At 40.1% G+C, this 19,317-nt stretch overlaps 1 protein-coding gene across 3 annotated transcripts in view; it reads right to left on the reverse strand.

Moving 5' to 3' along the window:
* Positions 1 to 3,523: 3,523 nt before the first annotated feature.
* Positions 3,524 to 19,317, reverse strand: part of mctp2a (multiple C2 domains, transmembrane 2a) — a 79,347-nt gene continuing 63,553 nt past the window's right edge. For all 3 annotated transcript variants that reach the window (XM_034176555.1, XM_034176556.1, XM_034176554.1), the window contains exons 20-23: positions 7,844 to 7,953; positions 7,638 to 7,747; positions 6,203 to 6,300; positions 3,524 to 4,031 (exon numbers count right to left, since the gene is read on the reverse strand). In XM_034176555.1, coding sequence (XP_034032446.1) covers positions 3,972 to 4,031; positions 6,203 to 6,300; positions 7,638 to 7,747; positions 7,844 to 7,953 — 378 coding nt within the window. In that variant the 3' untranslated portion in view covers positions 3,524 to 3,971. The remainder of the gene's footprint in view (positions 4,032 to 6,202; positions 6,301 to 7,637; positions 7,748 to 7,843; positions 7,954 to 19,317) is intronic.

The following is a 19,317-nucleotide window of genomic DNA, read 5'->3' on the forward strand; positions in this document are numbered from 1 at the left end:
CAGCCATATAAATATAATTTGACTCAGTAACATGTAATAATGTGAAAGGTTTCATGTTATAACGTGATATTTATTACGTTATAACGTAATATCTATCACGTTATTTCGTGATGCACAACTATCATGTTATTTCATGATATGGTATTTTCACATTTTATCGTGAAATTATCATGTTATTTCGTGATAAGAAGTTATCATGTTATTCAGAGATATGAATCTATCACGTTATTTCATAATATGAAATTATCACGTTATTTCAAATTATGAAATTATCATGTTATTTTGTGATAAACATTTATCACGTTATTTCATGATATTTTTACGTTATAACGTGAAAACATCAATATGGTTTTACTTTGATACACAGCCAAGCCAGTCTACAAGCACACTTCCCTTTCACGTCACGTCATGTAGAATGTCACCATGCCTTAAACCAAGCTTGAAATAGAACTGAATTAAGTCAGGTAGACGAGCTATGTTCCTTGACTGAACCTGGGAAGTGTTGAAGCGCTGAAGAGCCTACATATAATGAAATAACATGATAAATGCTTAACACGAAATAACGTGATAGTTGCATATCTCAGAATAACGTGATAATTTCTTATCTCAGAATAACGTGATAGTTGCATATCTCGGAATAACGTGATAGTTGCATATCTCGGAATAACGTGATAGTTGCATATCATGAAATAACATGATAGTTTCGTATCTCGGAATAACATGATAATTTCATATCACGAAATAACGTGATAATTTCTTGTTATAACGTGATAATTTCTTGTTATAATGTGAAAATACCACATCATGAAATAACATAATTTCATATCACAAAATAACGTGATAAGTATCACGTTATAACATGATAAATATCACGTTATAACATGAAACTTTTCACGTAATTACATGATACTGAGCCAAATATATATTAGGGCTTGGCAGCTCAGAGCTTCTGTATAATTCAACTTTTTGTTGAAAGGTAAAACAAATTCCTATGTTTATTATTACTAACTCCAAAACCATATTCATTTATAAGCAGGGAACTTGGTAACCTGAAAGAGAAACATAACCTTTTATGATGTTTTTGTGACTTCACTTATACCAATCAATCACAAATATTTTGCTGATTAATGTAAACTTTAGATCATCTCTCTAACCCTAGTAGTTGCAGAGATATAATAGATAATGTTTTGTTCACACCATGTATTTGTTGACCTTGACGTTTGGCCAGTCCCCTCAAAAAATTAACTCTCTTGGGATATCTGTCCATTTAAGTTTGGTGAAAATTTGTCAACCTTTTTTTTTATCTTACTCACAGACAGACACACACAGGATTGATTACAATACCCTGCTTCACCTGCTTACCATCAGGTAAACATGAATGTTTTCAGCACCACTTACATTCATCAAAGTAAACCAGTTTGGCTGAATCCAGAATTTTTAAATCAGCAAAAAAAAACAAAAACAAAACAAAAAAACATACAAAATCTTGCTGCATATGACAACGTTCAGTTTTGGCACTTCTGTGCAACCTTGTTTTGTGCTCCCCAAGTACAAGGTTTGTTTCCATTGATTTTCACGTTGTTTGAAACAGATGACTCTAGAACAAAATGACAGCTGTGATTAGAGCGTCTACTCCCAGTGTATAACTGAACTCAGCATGATAGAGCTGGCAGATTGAATGCAAACTCACAAATACACAATTAAAATGCTGAAGTTAACTTTGTTTTTTTAGAAATCTAATTTTGGGAGAAAAAATGGACAAAAGTGGGTAGGGTTAGGGTTGGTGGAACAACTAATTTTTGTTTTTCAATATGTTTATTCATTTGGTTGTTTTGGGCCAAAATGAAAAGTATATAGCTTTTTTTCAACCTCGGTTCTATTTTTAGATGTTTTGAAGGTCATCTTTTCACTCAGGAAAAAAATGAATTAATTTAGGACATTATTTATTTACAATGAAAACACCCTATTTGCAAGTAGAAGCTAAATGGCTAATTATTGTTATTGGACATGGCAAAAAAAAAAAAAACTGAAAGCAAATGCTTCTGATTGCCACTCAACAGGTAAAACGTCTTTTGAAATAATCAGTTACCCAGACCACCTTTACCCCACTAAGTATACTTTTTAAAAAATTCACAGATGATACAGTTACATTAGACTACCATGTCCTACTTGAAAAGGGGCAGACTCCATCAAACCTAGCCCCTCCACCTCTGTCAATTTGTTAGTATTCTGTAGACAACTGCAACACAGTAGGATGGCTAGGCTAAGGTAAGGCTAACCATATATCGTGAGGTAAAGCAGCATGTGTTTAATTCTGCAGAAAAGCGGTCCATGCAAGTGGACACTTTAATGATGTTTTTCCTTATCGGTAGTGACAAGAAGCATTTACTCTGACTTTTTATTTTATTTTTATTTTTTGCCCAGTCCAATAACATTAATTAGCCGGTTAACTTCTGCTTGCTACCACTGTGTTTGTATTCTCAATAAATAATGCTTTGATTAAATTCATTGTTATCCTGTGTGAAAAGGTGCTACTCAAAACATCTAAAATAAAACAGTGATTAGGATGAAAAAAGGCAAACCTCTTTAAGGAAAGAAAAGCATAGTAGCATGAAACTCCCCCCGCCCCACCGGAAAAAAGAAGAAACATTTCTGTGCCCACATGCAAGACAGTGAAGCAGCTCATATATTGAAAAAGTACAATAGGCTACAAAACTTAAAAGTATTGACGTAAGTGTTATACTATGAAAGTGGCTCCACATGTATACAAAAAAAAAAAAAATCAAAATGCTGATTAGAAAAAGTCGTATCTTTTTGTGCAACATTTATTTTCACCAAACATTTGACTGAGCAGAATACATTTTCCAATCTAATGTAGAGCGCCACACGGAAAAACCTGACTATCTGTTTGTGTAACCATTCGACAAGCCAGGTGATTTCAGTGGAACTGTAAAGCGCTAAGTGCTGGAGGATGAAGAGCGTACTCGCTGTGTGATATGAGCTCTTTCTCTCTCATCTGGACCCTGTTATTGTGAGGAGGCAACAAAGCAATGCATTAGGAAGCGTGCTGGAGCCATGCGGCTTTGATGTGAGCTCGGTAACCACGGCGCAGCAGTGGCCGGTGTGTGAGCTCCTTTCCAATGGCTGTGTTGTGTAATCAGATGTGTTTACTGTGTATTCAAGTAAAGAAGTGGTGTAATCCATCCTCGCGAGAGTGAAGTTATTGAAAAAACTCCAGATGGAAAAAAAAAAGCAGATCAAGGCTCTTTATTCAGGATTTTTACAAATTCTTCATGTGATAATCCAGGTGTGATAGTGATTTAAAATTAGCAAAAAAAAAAAAAATATATATATATATGTATGTTACACACAACTGTGGAAATTTCACTAAACTATATTGATATAAGTTAAGATATTATTTACAGCAAATCCTTATATTAAAAGAAGCACAGTAATATTTGGTGTTCTGTCCTGACAAAACATTAATATTTGCTCTCGTTATTCACAAAACCACTGCAATACGCATGGCCACTCATATTTAATTATATAAGAAAATATTGTCATGGTTTATAACTTTACCTGAAGGGAAATTTCTCACTTTGTCAAAAAAAGGAGTGGAGGTCTAAGGTAAGCCGAACCCGATGCTTTTCATTCCGTTTTTTAAATTATATCCAAAGATGAAGGCTGAGCTTTGCAGCACTCTCTTTTCTTTACCTCCGGGCCTGTGATTGACAGCACCATGTGCTGCCCTCCTAGCCGCTGCAGTTCACAGCTCCTGTCAGAGGGGCGGCGAGCTCACACGTCAGAGAGCGGCTGGCTGCCCCTCAGCAGCAGGGGTTAGAGTTAGGGTGGTATGGAGCGGTGCACGGGGTTGCCGGCTCTGCCGGCACCGGGGCACTGTTGTCAGGTGGAGTGGGTCGTACAGTATTCAAAAAAGGGGTCCAGCCTTTCATCCGGCATGTCTGCCGCGCTTACTTTTTCTTCCGCGACAGGATCTGGCTGGTGGGCGCCTTCACCGTGCTGTACTGCACCTGTAAAAACAAACAGGAGTTTGGTCAGAGGCAGGTAATCCGAGCTCAGCGGAGCGTACGGTAATGGCTCCCCTGAGGAGAGCTGGTGCAGGGGAAAGCGAGGCGGGCTCGCCTGTAATGAATCATTTTTTAAACACAGGAGCAGAGGGGATTAATCACAGAGAGGAAGGATTTGAAGAGTCAAGGATTCCGTACCAGCGTATGCCCCCCACTCCCCCTCTCCGCCCCCCATTCTGCACCACAATCACAATATTAGAAACAGACATTAAGTGTTTCAGATGACCTGCCAGGCCAGAGAGGGAGATGCAAACTGCATAATCACTCCCTATAAGTTATGCCACCTAAAGAAAACTTTGCAGCAGCCTAAGAATAGTATGTGATGTTTAAGTCGAGAGGTTTCCAGCACTGGCTGATGTGTAACTGTCTTTATGGCTGTGGAAGAACCAATCCTGACTTTGATTCCTTCAGGCAAAATAGGACTGAAATATGACATCTGAACTTGTTTCTCTCTGCTACATGATTGTAGAATTAAGCTTCAGGAATGATTTTCTCGTGTGTCTTTGCAGCCTTCCATTTTTCCTTTTCATCAACGCCTTGATGTTGATGCGGATCGACAACATGAACTCATGTTGTAAAATCGTGTTGTCTTTTACATTGACAAAATTAAGATTTAATTTTCAATTTACTTTTTATTCAGATTTGTTACCATAATCCAGCAAAGACTGATCATAGAGTGAACTGAAAAGGAGAAGGGCTGGAATTGGAAAACTTGCGTTTGAAGCCGGCTTGCTGAGCTCAAACAATACGGCAAAATCTGTTGAATAAAGGTAAGAACTGTATGCTAATTAGCTGGTCTCCATTATTAGAATGGGAGATGGAATGTGGGAACAAAGTGACTGCCTCATGCATCAGAACATGAAACTGTCCTCAGAACTGACAGATGCTTCTTATTTCAGGACAGACACGGTGTTGTCAGAAGTCCCCGTTTGAGGGAGACTTTGTAGATGTGCACAGGCACTAATTGCCAAGTCACATTTGCTTGAAAGACAGGAGTCAATTTTCAGTCTTTGTGGTGTTTTTGTGTCCACACCTATCAGAGGATTAAAGCTCTAAGTCAAAAAACAAAATATGTGGGCTATTGTTTTGGGTCTCTTGTGTATATAATGTTGAGGTTATTTTTTTTTACAGAGTACATAATAAAATACACTTATGACGAATCTTAACGGTGTTTTGTTTTATGATTGGAGCTATTTTCAAGATGTAGTTTCGCTTTTAAACCCAACTAAAAAGTATTGTTTCCGCGGGATTTGAAAGTGAGTCGTTTTTCAAAGCGCCAACATTGTATCCCGATGGGAAAAACCCATACAAAGGAGTCAGAATCAAAATGTATTCACTACCTTGTTTTGCCAACTCAGTCAGCCAAATCTCAAACAACACAGGCTCCCGCCAACATCACAGAGAAGTCAGCAATGCCTCGCTGCAAGAGGACACCGCAGCGAAACAGACCCGGGTGGAAGTGTCTTTCCTGACTGTCAGGAATTTTTCGCTCAATTCTGCCTGGTGACTTACTGGGAGATGAAGGAACGGTGGCACTTCATTTCCTGGCTGAGCGAAATTCTCAGTCGGAAAAGAGCGAGCGGTCGAGACCACTTATTGCACCCTGACAGCTCTCCTTAGCTGCGTGATGTAAATGCAAATGACATATCAACCATGGCTAATATGTAATCACATATGGCAGCCAGCAAGAAGATGGCGGCTCATGACTACAATAATTGACTCTACCACCCTGAAGTGACTGAGACCACATCAGAGTTTCGGCACTGACACAACAGCCAGAGACGTCAGGACCCCTCTGTCAGCCCCTCGGCCAATCAGCAACTTTTATGTCACAGCGCTTCAATCAGAGAGGCAGAATTGCTCACAACAGACAAGACTGCAGCAATATTGTTGGGGACAGATCTGAGCGTCTCCTCTCTGTGGCACTACAGCAACAACGCCGAGCTGCACCGACAAATAATTGGGCCAAGGCTGCTTTAAAGGCAAGAGTCCATTAATAATCAAACAAAGCCAGAGGATATATTTCTGCAACACTTGGGAATTCTGGCACAGCAAATAATGCAGACATCTTCAGGGAATTCCCTCCCTATCTGTATGTAAAATTGGACCCTTACCTTTTCAACATCAGAAGGCACCCTCTTGAGGAAATCCAGTATTTTATTATTGTCAATAGAATATGGGCTGCGCAGCTTCTTGGTAAATTTGTTAACGCCTGTGAAAACAAGAACACATTAATAAATAAAGGTGTCACGCTGGTACTCGTATTTTTACACAGTTTCGCAGTGTAAAAATATAAACACATGAAGTTGTGCAGGCTTATCTGTCAAGAGAGTTTCCAGTAATATAGTGTCAGCTAATTCATACGATACTTTTTGAGTTGATATCCTGTATCCAAATGTCAAGTCTGACATAAGGACATCATCCGATGCTCACGCAAAGGTATCTGCTACTTTTAATTGTAAAAACAAATACAACTTTTTTCTTCTAATCACTTAGTTTTCAGTTCTTAGTTTTCTTTCCACAAGAGCTCCGACTGGATTGTTTCTCGCACGTCTATATTTACTCTGCAGTAGTGCAGAGACAACGCATCTCTTGGGTCTTGTAATGGGACCATTATATTCACAGCTTGGTACTGGCTGTAACTCAACATGCAGACAAAGAACCTAAGGACTTAAATATGTGCAAGCAACTTGAAAGGCTTGCCTTGCAACCACAGAGATGGGAGTTAACTGGGGAGGTAGAGGAGTGTCTCAGACTGTGCGTTTTTTGTTTGAAATATTTATTTTTTTTTTTTTTCTGTATTGATTGTGTTGAAGGCAGTGTGGAAGTACAGTGGTTGTGGGCTTACAGCTGGAGGAGGAGAGCCTGTTAAGGGCAGCATATCTCCCTGACCACTGAGATGACTGTCTATTCTCTGAGACTACTGCAGATAATGAGAGGCTAGACCAGGAGCCTACAGACTGCCCAAGGACATCATGTATTATATACAGCTTGCTACTCTACCTCCACTTTGTTTTCACACAAACACTAGGCCTTGTTTCTGCTGGGCACAGCTACACCAGCCCACACTGAGCGAAGGAAACCTCTGCTGCAGTCTGATCTTTGTGCATTTGCAGAGGTGTTGGGATGGAACAGTTCTAAATTGACTGTACTTTATTAAATTGCAGATTTGCAGTAATAAGGGGATGAGTGTTTCATTAAACTACTATTTAAAAGGATGTTTTGGTGACAGTTTTGCAAGGAATGGAGCAAATGTTTCCTAAGTGATGATAATTCAATTTCATTTATGTATACAACGCCAAATCACAACTTAAGTCGCCCTAAGGCGCTACACATGAGTTAGGTCTAAACCTTACCCACCACCTGAGCAAGCACATTGGCAACAGTGGTAAGGAAAAAACTCTTTCAAGCGTTTTTAATTATAGGAAGAAACTTTAAGCAGACCGGACTTAGTGGGGGTGATCATCTGCTTTTACCATACCAGCAAAACAAAATAAAACAAAAAACTCCTTTATAATTTTATAAATGTAAATTTGTTTTCACACTTACCCCATATCAGCACAATATATCGCAGTGGGATATAATATAATACTGCAGTTGCCACAAACAGCACCAAGAAGGCCATGCAAGATAAGAATGGCACCGACCAGTTGAATATGCTGTGAAATCATAATTAGGTCAGCGAAATTGTAAATGTCTTATACTGTAAATGTATAACTTTGGAAAATCAGAGTAAGCAGTAATAGTGAAGTTACTTCTTGATTCGCTCTCCGATGTTTGCGATTTCCTCCAAACAGTTCTGTACAACCAGCACTACTTCCTGCACCATATGGAACTTATCCATCAAGCCCTTTTTTCCAGGTTGCTAAAAATGATTAAAAAAAAAAGCACAAAGCGTGATGAGGCAGACCTTATGTCAATTGTTGGGCAGGGCAGACAAAGAGTAGTTTATCTCTGCCGTGCTATTATGTGTGATTTATCTATTGAATAGCCCATAATGAGCAAACACTGTACTACGCTTTTGAAGATGAGACAAACTCAGTGCTCTGAAGCTGTTATGTGGAGGGCTGCAAGATTCGCATCTTTTGTCCACCACACACAATAGAGCTGTTGCACAAGTGCAGCACAATCAAGACACTCTGGTAGATGAAAAGTGCAGAAAATACCATCCGCAATCAGCAAGACAAGACGACGCACACAAGAAGAGCAGAGGCCTCTCAGGTTAGGAGAGATCCCACTCCGGCCACCTGCATAGGACAAGTTTGGACTTGTATTTTTTAAGCTGTCAGTCCAAATCTTAAAAACTATAGTGCGTAGGATGTGTAACCATCTGTTCATTAGTGTGTAACCTGCAGCAGTGAGTTGAAGTGTTTTCCTGAGCTATATATATATATATATATATATATATATATATATATATATATATATATATATATGGAAGTGGACCCCTTCATGCAGGCCGTCATGTTACATCACCATGCTAATACAGTAGCGCAAAAGGGACATACATAGTCCATCTTTTGCATTAGATTAGACAGAACTTTATTAATCCCTTGGGAAGACTCCCTCAGGGAAACTGAGGTTCCAGCAGCACTGTGTAGCAGCATACAGGGTAAGAAGCACACAGAGTATCAAAAGTGAAAGTAAAAAAAAAAAAATTGCAAATATAAACAGTAAGTATTGCAGCTGGTCTGCTCTGTGTCAGCCTGATCCCGTCAGATCTCAGAAGCTAAGCAGTGCAGGATCTGGTTAGGACTTGGATGGGAGACCTCTTTGGAACACCAGTGGCTGTGTGTGTTTCTCCAGGTAAAACTGGAGTTGCGTCAGGATGGGCATTCGGTGTAAAACTTGTGCCAAATACCAGTGCAGATCTGGCTGTATCCGCTGTGGCAACCCCTAACAAAAACGGGAGCAGCCGAATGGACAACAACAAATAGAAACAGTAAGTCCCTTCGGCTGCTGCCTTGTTTTCACTCGGGGTCATGACAGCAAATCTGTGGTGGATCTGCATGTTGAATTGGCACAAGTTTTACGCTGGATGTCCTTGCTAACGCAACTCCACATAACATGGAGAAATGTGGCAGGGGTGGGGTGGGAACCGGGAACCTTCCAAACTGAAACCAAGTGTACTAACCACTTGGCCACCACCCCTACTGCAACTCTAAATATAAATACTCAAATATAAATACCAGTAATACTACTCACTACTGGCTTACTTGCTACTACTACTGTTCCTCTCCTTCCCGTCCTCTGTTTTCCTGTTACTCGCCCCCCGAGTGAGGAGTTGTACATTTTGCAGTGCGACCAGAAGACTGAAGGAACATGAAGACCCTTGTGAAGCACCTTGGGATGACTTAGGTGGTGATTTAGCGTTATATGGAATTGAAAAGGACTTAGTGGTTGCTCCTTTATACATGGTCTGCTAATTGCTCATGCAAGCTAACAATTTTGAGAACCTTCATTTTTGAGTAATGGAGGAGCATACATATTGCTTATCAGAAGACAATGCATGGCAACATGAATTCTCATTGCCAAAGAAGTGAAAATGTGAAAGCCAACAAAATTGTAATTGGTGACAGAATAGAGTCTGCAATCTCCCCACTAGAGAGAAATGAAAGAAATCCTACATGGTGCGCCTGCTTTCACCTTCCAGCTTCTTATACTATGCATGAGTGCTGCAGATATTTGCTTTTAATGTGCTGACATAATAACGACTGAGTCTGGCAGAGCAATATCTCAACATGTTGTGGGGGGTGGATGGTTCCAAATATAATAAATATGATTGCATCAAGGTTGGAAACAGCAATGACACTGAAGCCTTCCAGAGGCAGAGGAGTAACTAGAAATAACACGAGTAACACAAGCTAAAGAGGGCTGAGAAGCTTCACATCAAAAGGAGGAAATAATGACAGGAATGATGACAGAGAGAAGGGTGGGAGAGGAAGAGTCAGAGGGAGACAGGCAATGAGGGTACTGGGGGAGGATAATCTGATGGACTCTAACAGGAGGCTTCAGGATGTCTATATGTTTACGCTACAAGTCAGCCAAAGCCCAAGTCTGTGCACACTGACAGGGTCCAGACAGAATGCCTTTATCAGAGCTTCATGAGGCAGCCCTTGGGAACACAGCGACTCCCCACCATCAGTCCCACTCTTCTCCGCCAAAAAGAGCAGGAAGAGAGCAATTCCCACACTCATAGAGCACCCCCCCAGCAGGCTCGGATCTGGACAGACACTGGAGGCTCTGCGCTGTCCAAAAAAGGAAAAACTCTCACAAATATGCTTTCTTTCAGATTAACATCTCACAGGGAGTGAAGACTATCAAGCGTGTTTATGCATCGTCTTACCGCTCTCCGCTGCTTTGAGGAACAGAGCAAATCTGCATGCAAGTCCTCTTCCTCTACCTCAGGTGTTAATTGAGCTCTTTATCCTGAGTTTATTTTGAAAACAAGGAAAACTGTTTGAGTTTGCTAAAAGCTATTACAATCTGTGTCGGTGAGCTCCTGACAGACCCACTGCTGTGCACGGTGATCACTCACGTGCCTCATATGGGGCCCTACATAGCTTATATGCTTTTCATATTTCCATTTATGCTTAAAGGTATAGTCCCCTTTGGATTTTTCAGAAAATTGATAGAATTTACTTTTTGCTAGAATGTAGCTTTTTTTTTTAAGTGCCGTTATGTCTGTGGTGTATGTCACAGAGTTGCAGGTAACTTTATTGCTGGTAAGGTATCAACATGGCAAAACAATGAGTTCAATCCATGAGATCTTGCAGACGACATAAAGGAGAATGCACATTCATAAGATTTGAAGTTTATGTTGCCTTCAAAATGTCAGTTTTCCAACACAGAAAAATACATCCAATAAAGCTACAATAAAGTGTGTGTCTTTCCCATTCACACATTTTGGCAAAATTGAGTAACAATTTTGTAGCTGTAAGTAGCATTAATCTTGACAACTGGTGTTTTACCTGTCCAGCAGATATCCAGCAAAACTTCTAGGTGAAACATTTTGTGATTTTATCTGTAGTTTTGCCCAAAGGGATCTCTGATGGCTGATGTCTACTCAGTGTAGGACGTTTCAGGCATGGACATGTTGAATGAGGACAAGTGGGTATAGGATGTTCCAACAAAGGACATTTTGGACAAAGACATTCCATCTTAGGATGTTTTGTTAACAAAAAATCTGCCATAATATGTACATTTCTGCCAGAAATGACATCTTTCACACCCTGAATGAGCTCTAACACTAAATTAACCCTAACACTTTGTTTTAATAAAAAGGGACATGTTGTTTAATCTGAATATTGAAAAAATAAAGATAAAAGAGTGTGGAGGGATTGTCTTGGATGAGATGTCTCTTCAACATTGTGTTGAGGTCTGGGACAGTGCCTAGGGAGTGGCAAACTGGGGTGGTGGTCCCCATATTTAAAAAGGGTGACCAGAGAGTGTGTGCCAATTACAGGGGCATCACACTACTCAGCCTCCCTGGTAAAGTCTACTCCAGGATTTTGGAAAGGAAGGTTCAGCTGAGAGTCGATCTGATTGAAGAGGACCAATGCAGGTTCCAACCTTGCTGTGGAACAACCGACCAGCTCTTCAGTCTACCAGGATCTTGGAGAGTGCCTGGGAGTATGCCCACCCAGTCTACAAGTGTTTTGTGGACTTGGAGAAGGTCTATGATCGGGTACCCCAGGAGATACTGTGGGAGGTGCTGTGCTAGTATGGAGTGAGGGGATCCCTTCTCAGGGCCATCCAATCTCTATACTCACAAAGCGAGAGCTGTGTTCGGGTACTTGGCAGTAAGCCAGACTTGTTTCTGGTGGGGGTGGGGGTTGGCTTCTGCCAGGGCTGCGCCTTGTCAACAATCCTGTTTGTAATATTCATGGACAGGATATTGAGGCATAGTCAGGGGGAGGAGGGTTTCCGGTTTGGTGGGCTCAGGGTCTCATCACTGCGTTTTGCAGATGATGTGGTCCTGTTGGCTTCATCAGCCTGTGACCTCCAACACTCACTGGGTTGGTTCACTGCCGAGTGTGAAGTGGCTGGGATGAGGATCAGCACCTCCAAATCTGAGGCCATGGTTCTCAGCAGGAAACCGATGGATTGCCTACTCCATGTAGGGCATGAGATCTTGCCCCAAGTGAAGGAGTTCAAGTACCTTGGGGTCTTGTTCACGAGTGCGAGGACGTACTATTGTGATGAAAAGGGAGCTGAGCCAAAAGGCAGAGCTCTTGCTCTACTGGTCAATCGTCATTCCTACTCTCACCAATGGTCATGAGGGTTGGATCATGACTGAAAGAACTAGATTGCGGGTACAAGTGTTCGAAATGGGCTTCCAAAATGTCCATGGCTGGAACACCTGTGGACACCATGTTTAGTAACTGTGTTCATTGTTGTCATTTTTGGCAGTTTTTATCAGAGGAAGGCCTACCTCATTTTGTGGGCTATATAATGCTAGCAAAGGTAGTGTAGCAGTGTCATTAGGAACACCCCTTCCACCCCAAAATATGACCTTTGACCCTTGAACAGCAACAGAATGGAAACTGAGTGTGTCATGGCATCTTGTATTATCTTCTTCTTGTATAGTATCTTGTACATCAACTCATGTGGGTCAAAATCTTAAGTTCTTAGCAGGTGAGGTGAATTTCGAGCATATTGGTGATATAAGATTTTGAATCCTTTATTTGAATACTAAGTAAAAAAATTACAATGATGCTGAAGAAACTCTTTTTGTGTAGTTTAAAGCATACAAACTCCAAAGGGACTACAGCTTTAAGTGGTCTAATTACAAAACATACAATTCAAATCAAATTGGAGATATGAAGCATTACTTAACTGCAACTGGTATAAATGCAAGTTAAATTTAGTCAGGAATACAGCTCTGGCAAGAATACAGAGAAACCACTTCAGCTTTCATTTCTAAAAGAAAAACAAACAAATGGATGTACTCTGAAGTGTGCATCAAGAGGCTGAGCTCTTGTGATTATCATTACCCATCTCCTTTAAGATTCCTGAAACCGACTATCTCCACAGTGACCACAATTTAAGCTCTTCGTACATTAAATATGTGGTGATATTCTTCATCTTCGCTCATTTCTCTTTGCAAGGCAACAAAGAAAACAAAATGAGATACAGTGAAAAAGATCCCTCGCTGATACAGGAAGGAACGGTTAAAGCGGGGAAGGACTAAACGAATCCTGAACGTGGACTGATTAGGAAACCTGTGTGAAATCATATTCTCATTTCAGATAAAATTGTAAAAAGGCTTCCTTTTAAGATGGAGTAATAGAGAACAAATTTGATCTCCTGCACAAAAGTAAACATACTCTCACAGACGTGGGCTGTTATCAAATGCTGGGGAAAAAAAGCTCATTTAGCACCATTTTAATTGGAATAAACTGAGCCAAATTTGAGTTCTCGCGTTGGATATTTTTCTAGTGATTTTTTTTTTTTTTTTTTGGCAAACATATGAGATGTGCATCTCAATGAAAAACACCTGTGTTGCTGGCAAATTATCTCACATGGCGCTAAAATAAGCTAACAAACGATTCACTGCACTGAAACACACAAAGGGCTCTCGGAGGTTTAATGTGCCGGAGCGCTCTCATCGTGCGCACCGTGGATCGGTCTGGTTTGGTGTGCTCAAGGAGACATAGTGGTGACTGTGGAGGATCGGGTGAGACCCCCCAGGTCAGTATAGCACCGCTATTACCACCCCTCACAACCTCCACACACCCCACCCCCCCTAACTCCCAACTCCCCGGGGCGTCATGCACTATACGCCAGACCGGCATCACCAGCCGGCGGGCAATGAAAAAAGGCTGTTTCATCTTCTCTGTTGATTCCTGTTGGAGCTCTGCGGAGTTGTTTTGGCTCTCTGTTTCTTTATGTTATGATTAAATATTGTCTATCTGCACAATTGATACCCAAGGCCAAAGGGAAGTCACTTTGCCCGCACATAATTTGTAAGCTGTCTCTTCCCCCCTGAGGACAGATTTGTTCACAGGCAGAGAATCTGTTCTGTATTATCCCGTTGTAATGCCGCCTTGCCTTTCGTCTCTCTTTAACGTTATGCCTTCACATTCTTGGTGCTCTGACTGTGAGGTTTACATATTTCCTTCCTCAAGGGGGGAAAGGGGGAGGTGAGTGGAGGGGTAGAAACATATATGAGTGGTAATCATAACCTTCTCAGAGGAAAAAGCCTTCATTCACATGGTTAAAGGAAAGACATGGAAGAAGGGGGGAACAGAGGCTTTGAAGTCATCAAATTTAACACTGATCACTCTTTAACCCCAAATATTTTTAAAGAAGACTTTGATAGGAGGCGTAAAGCTACACTGCTTGATCTAACCGCACGATATCACATTCAAGTGACAGCGAGACCATAACAAGACGTTCAAATAAGCCACTTTAAATTAAAGCTGACAGCTTAAAACAAACACGTGCGACTGCTTAATTAGTAAATGAAATGAGATATTTCATTTCCTCCGAGTGTGAAAAAGCTTAAGGGGCTCACAGAAAACCTTTTCGAAAACCTTTACGGGGTGAAGAATTGAGTTTGAAAATACATTAAGAGTATTGTTAGAAAGACACCAGCATTCCTGAATGTATGAAAATTAAAATAGCAAACGTTCTTCTGTTATTTCAAGAAAAAAATGTTGATTCTACGATTCAGTAATGATGGAATGAAGCAGTTACATTTAAAAGTGCACAAAGAAAGCCTCGTTGCATTTAAAATTCACTGCTGCGGTTTATAACAATGATAGCAAAAGCAGCTTCCCCACGTTGTGTGCGCAGACATATCATGCAAGTTTCATCTGTGAATTAGACCATGCTTTCAGACAGGATTTGCTGGATGTGCCTGTATTTTATTTTATTTTTTTTTAAAGAAGCTGGCTCTTTCTGTTGCCCCAGGTCTTCACAACAGAATATATTGAGTGCATTATGGATATGAATCCTGGGCCTAGACACACAGCGCAAAGGGTCACTGCTCGGAGGCTTTACGTTAGTTCCATTCTTCATTGCCATAAAGCAATAATACACATTCCTGTTAACACTTCCTTCTTTACAGAACACATTTGGATGAGTATAATTGAATATATTCTGAGGGCAAGTTAACATTCTCAGGTACTTAAAGATTTCCTGTTTGTTTATTTTTTTTTAAAGACACTAGAGACATACATTACACTGCCAATTATTATATTTTGCATATGACCAAGTAAAATGTTGTGACAAAGTATAGTTACTGATGTGTAAATACATCCATTAGACGATGAAAGCACTGGAGGAGGGCTGATGATACCCTGTACAGACATAAAATACTGTGCTCTGAGTATGATGGTTATTTCAACATATAGGAGGAGTAGTAGCAGTGAGACTAATAAGACAAGCACTGTTCATCTGGCCCTATGGATTGCACATATTTGGGGGCTGTTGTTTTTGGAATATAGTGACTTAGCTTCATGATGTTTTCATAATATTATCATGATACCACTTACACCAGGCAATACTGGTGTAACGGATCACAGCTGATCCGTGATCCGTACAGCTGCCAACCACAGTTCGGAATGCATGTGAACTGTGGATTAACAGTATAGTTTACGTAAGTGTGATTTTGTGTCATGTTGCCTTGTTTTTAAAGTGACAACTGCATTAAAAGCAATGCAGTCACAGTAAAATTACAGTCTGGGTGGAGGTTAAAGCAGCTGTGTGTGTTCATGTCATGCCTTCATGATTGCTGCCTGTTAAAAATGGTGTCGTGCTCTGCTTGCTGCACACTCAGGGCACTTGCACATGAAAAAAAAATAAAGGTATGTTAAAATACCCTCGGCCGTATGAGCATTGTGTTCTTTATAATTTGCAGTTGTTTAAGTAATTATTAGGTTCCAAAAACCAGCAACCAGACTGTGATGTCACGGTGCAGCTCTAGTCTGATTGGCTGTCATCCCCCACCACTCAAAAACTAAACTGAAGAGACTGAACGCTAACATCTGCTAAATGTCTTTTAAATTACTTCAGAGGTATTATTAAGTTTGTAAAAACAGCGTTTTCAGTTTTAGAAGTGTTTATTCATCGCTTTTACATAATATATAACAAAGAGGATATATTTACACACAAACAAAACAGTTTTTCAGCGAGCTACCAACCTGTGACGTCACCATGCTAACATCCGCGAAATAACTTCAGAGGTGTTATTAGGTTCCAAAAATGCCATTTTCAGTTTTAGAAGTACAAGTATTTATTTATTTGTTGCTAGCTTTTCCATAATATATGAGAAACATGTATATAAACACACAAAACGAAGTGGTTTTGGAGAGATCTGATTGGCTGTCACAAACACTCACAAACAAAATGGAACAGGTTCTCACAGAATGTGAGATTTTAACCTCTCAAAATACCTCTTAAAGTATGTCAAGGTTCGCCATCATCAAACTTGTCCAAGGTCTGTGTCCCAAGAATTTTCCCTGTGAATTTGAAGACTGTGGCTATAATAGAGCTGTACACAGACACATGGATGGACGGATGGACAGACAGAGAGATGGATGGATGGACGGACAGACGGATGGACACCAGGTCTTCACAATGCCCGATGGCCATATGTTGGCCTCGGGTAAAAAGAAGACAGAAACTCTCAAAAATTAAAGAAGTTGAAGAGAAAGCATGCATCGTCTCTTTCCTGTGCAGCTTGCAGAAACTCCAGAAGACCCGAAAATAACAAGTACTGTATTCCTGACTTTTTTTACGATCATTTGTGCCACAAGACCACTGCCCTGAATGAATTTGGAGGGTAGAATTATGAGTTTACCCAAAAAGAAAACAAATATTAAAAAATTATAAAATCTTTATTATAATTATCTAATTGTTTACAATTCTTTTTTCTCGTTACCCCCCTCGCAAGACAATGTAGACATCCTCATCTCGTTTTAAAAAAAAATAAAACTTTGAAGTTAATAGATCAGCTTTGCTCCATTTCTTAGTTTTTTTTTTTACTTTTAATGATTTTGACAAAGACTCTTTTTTTTTAGTCACTGATACACTTCATACTGCAATTTATAACAACAACTAAGTACTTTTTTAACTTTGGACATTTTTTTCATTTTTCATTCAGCACCACAGGCAAAACGTTCCTTGTTTTCTTTGTTCATTAAGTTTTTTTGTTGTTGTTTGTTTTCTTTCATGAAAAACAAATTTCTGTTTTGTTTGGATTTTTTTTGGGGGGGGGGGGGGGGGTGATCCAAAAATGATCTGATACTTGGCTTGAGAAATCCTTATCCAATCTGAACCATGTGTTTTACAGTTTGTGCTACCTCTACAGTACCACTTAATGGCTAATGATTAGTCGATTTGTAAGCTTTGGATCACCTTACTAACCCCACTGGTTGTGGCGATAGTCTAAAAATGTGATTTTTGCATAATTGCAACATTGTTTCAAGACATATGACATTAGCCTGACATTGCTTATACCATGCCATGTTATCTGATTACCTGATTAATACAAGATTTGGATAAACTAGTGATTGTAGAGATATAAAAAAGTAATTAATTATCTAAACCTGCTTATTCCAGTTAAGGGTCAGACAAACTAGAGACACACAAACTCATTCACACTGTCACTCACAGCTATGCTGTTTTTATAACGTTATGATGGTGTCACTTATACTGTATAATGACAAATGATTAACTGATAAATGTGAGCTTTGAATCATCTCTCTGGCCCTACTGGTTGTTGGACTACCCTAAAAAAAGTTATGATATATATATATATATATATATATATATATATATATATATATATATATATGCATGGCATTATCATGGTATCACATATACCAGGTAAGGACAAATGATTAGCTGGTCAGTTTTTCTACTGGCTGCGGAATTGGCCTAAAAAATGTATTTTTCCTAAGTTTGATGAAACTGTTGTTCTGGGCTGTTTTATACATTGAAAAACACACACACACACACACACACACACACACACACACACACACACACACACCACACACACACACACACACACACACACACACACACACACACACACACAAGCAATGGCAATGCCCTGCTGCACCAGTGGAGTGCAGGGTAATGTTGGTAAATGAAGGTGATGCATTTTTATCACAGACAACTGCAGAAACTGATAATATTGTTTAAATTTGATTCACAAAGATTCAAAGGATAGGTGTATCTTTGTGGAATGCATTTCTGGAGTGACACTGAATACCCAAAGGAACAGAATAAAGACATGTGCTACAACTGTTTCACACATGCTGCCCTCATTTTGGATGCATAAAAATAGTCTATTTTTGGTTCAAAGGAAACTGTGGAGAAGTAACTGTCATTATCAGTGTGCTAAAATAACGCATACAGTACATCCAAATTCCCTGCTAGAAATCATCTTTACTATATATATATATATATATATATACATATATACGAGGGCTGTCAATAAAGTAACTGTCCTTTTTATTTTTTTCAAAAACTATATGGATTTCATTCATATGTTTTTACGTCAGACATGCTTGAACCCTCGTGCGCATGCGTGAGTTTTTCCATGCCTGTCGGTGACGTCATTCGCCTGTGAGCACTCCTTGTGGGAGGAGTCATCCAGCCCCTCGTCGGAATTCCTTTGTCTGAGAAGTTGTTGAGAGACTGGTGCGTTGTTTGACCAAAATTTTTCTAAACCTGTGAGACACATCGAAGTGGACACGGTTCGAAAAATTAAGCTGGTTTTCAGTGAAAATTTTAACGGCTGATGAGAGATTTTGAGGTGAGACTGTCGCTTTAAGGACTTTTCACGGTGCGAGACGTCGCTCAGTGCTCTCAGCCGCCGTCGTCAGCCTGTTCAAGCTGAAAACCTCCACATTTCAGGCTCTATTGATCCAGGACGTCGTGAGAGAACAGAGAAGTTTCAGAAGAAGTCGGTTTCAGCATTTTATCCGGATATTCCACTGTTAAAGGAGATTTTTTTAATGAAAGACGTGCGGACGGATCCGCGCGTCGGGACGCAGCCGACGTGGTGCAGCGGCACAGGAAAAACACCTCCGTGTTGATAACCATTTGTAAAATCCAGGCGGCTTTTGATGGCTTTCAGGGGAGTGAGTATATGAGAAATTGTTTAACAGCAGGACATGTTCCAACTTGTCCTTAAGGCTTTCAACAGAGGTGTTTTTCCTGTGGCGGAGCGTAATGTGGAGGTTTTCAGCTTGAACAGGCTGATGACGCC

The sequence above is a fragment of the Thalassophryne amazonica genome, chromosome 8, assembly GCF_902500255.1.
Source record: "Thalassophryne amazonica chromosome 8, fThaAma1.1, whole genome shotgun sequence".
Lineage (NCBI taxonomy): Eukaryota > Metazoa > Chordata > Actinopteri > Batrachoidiformes > Batrachoididae > Thalassophryne > Thalassophryne amazonica.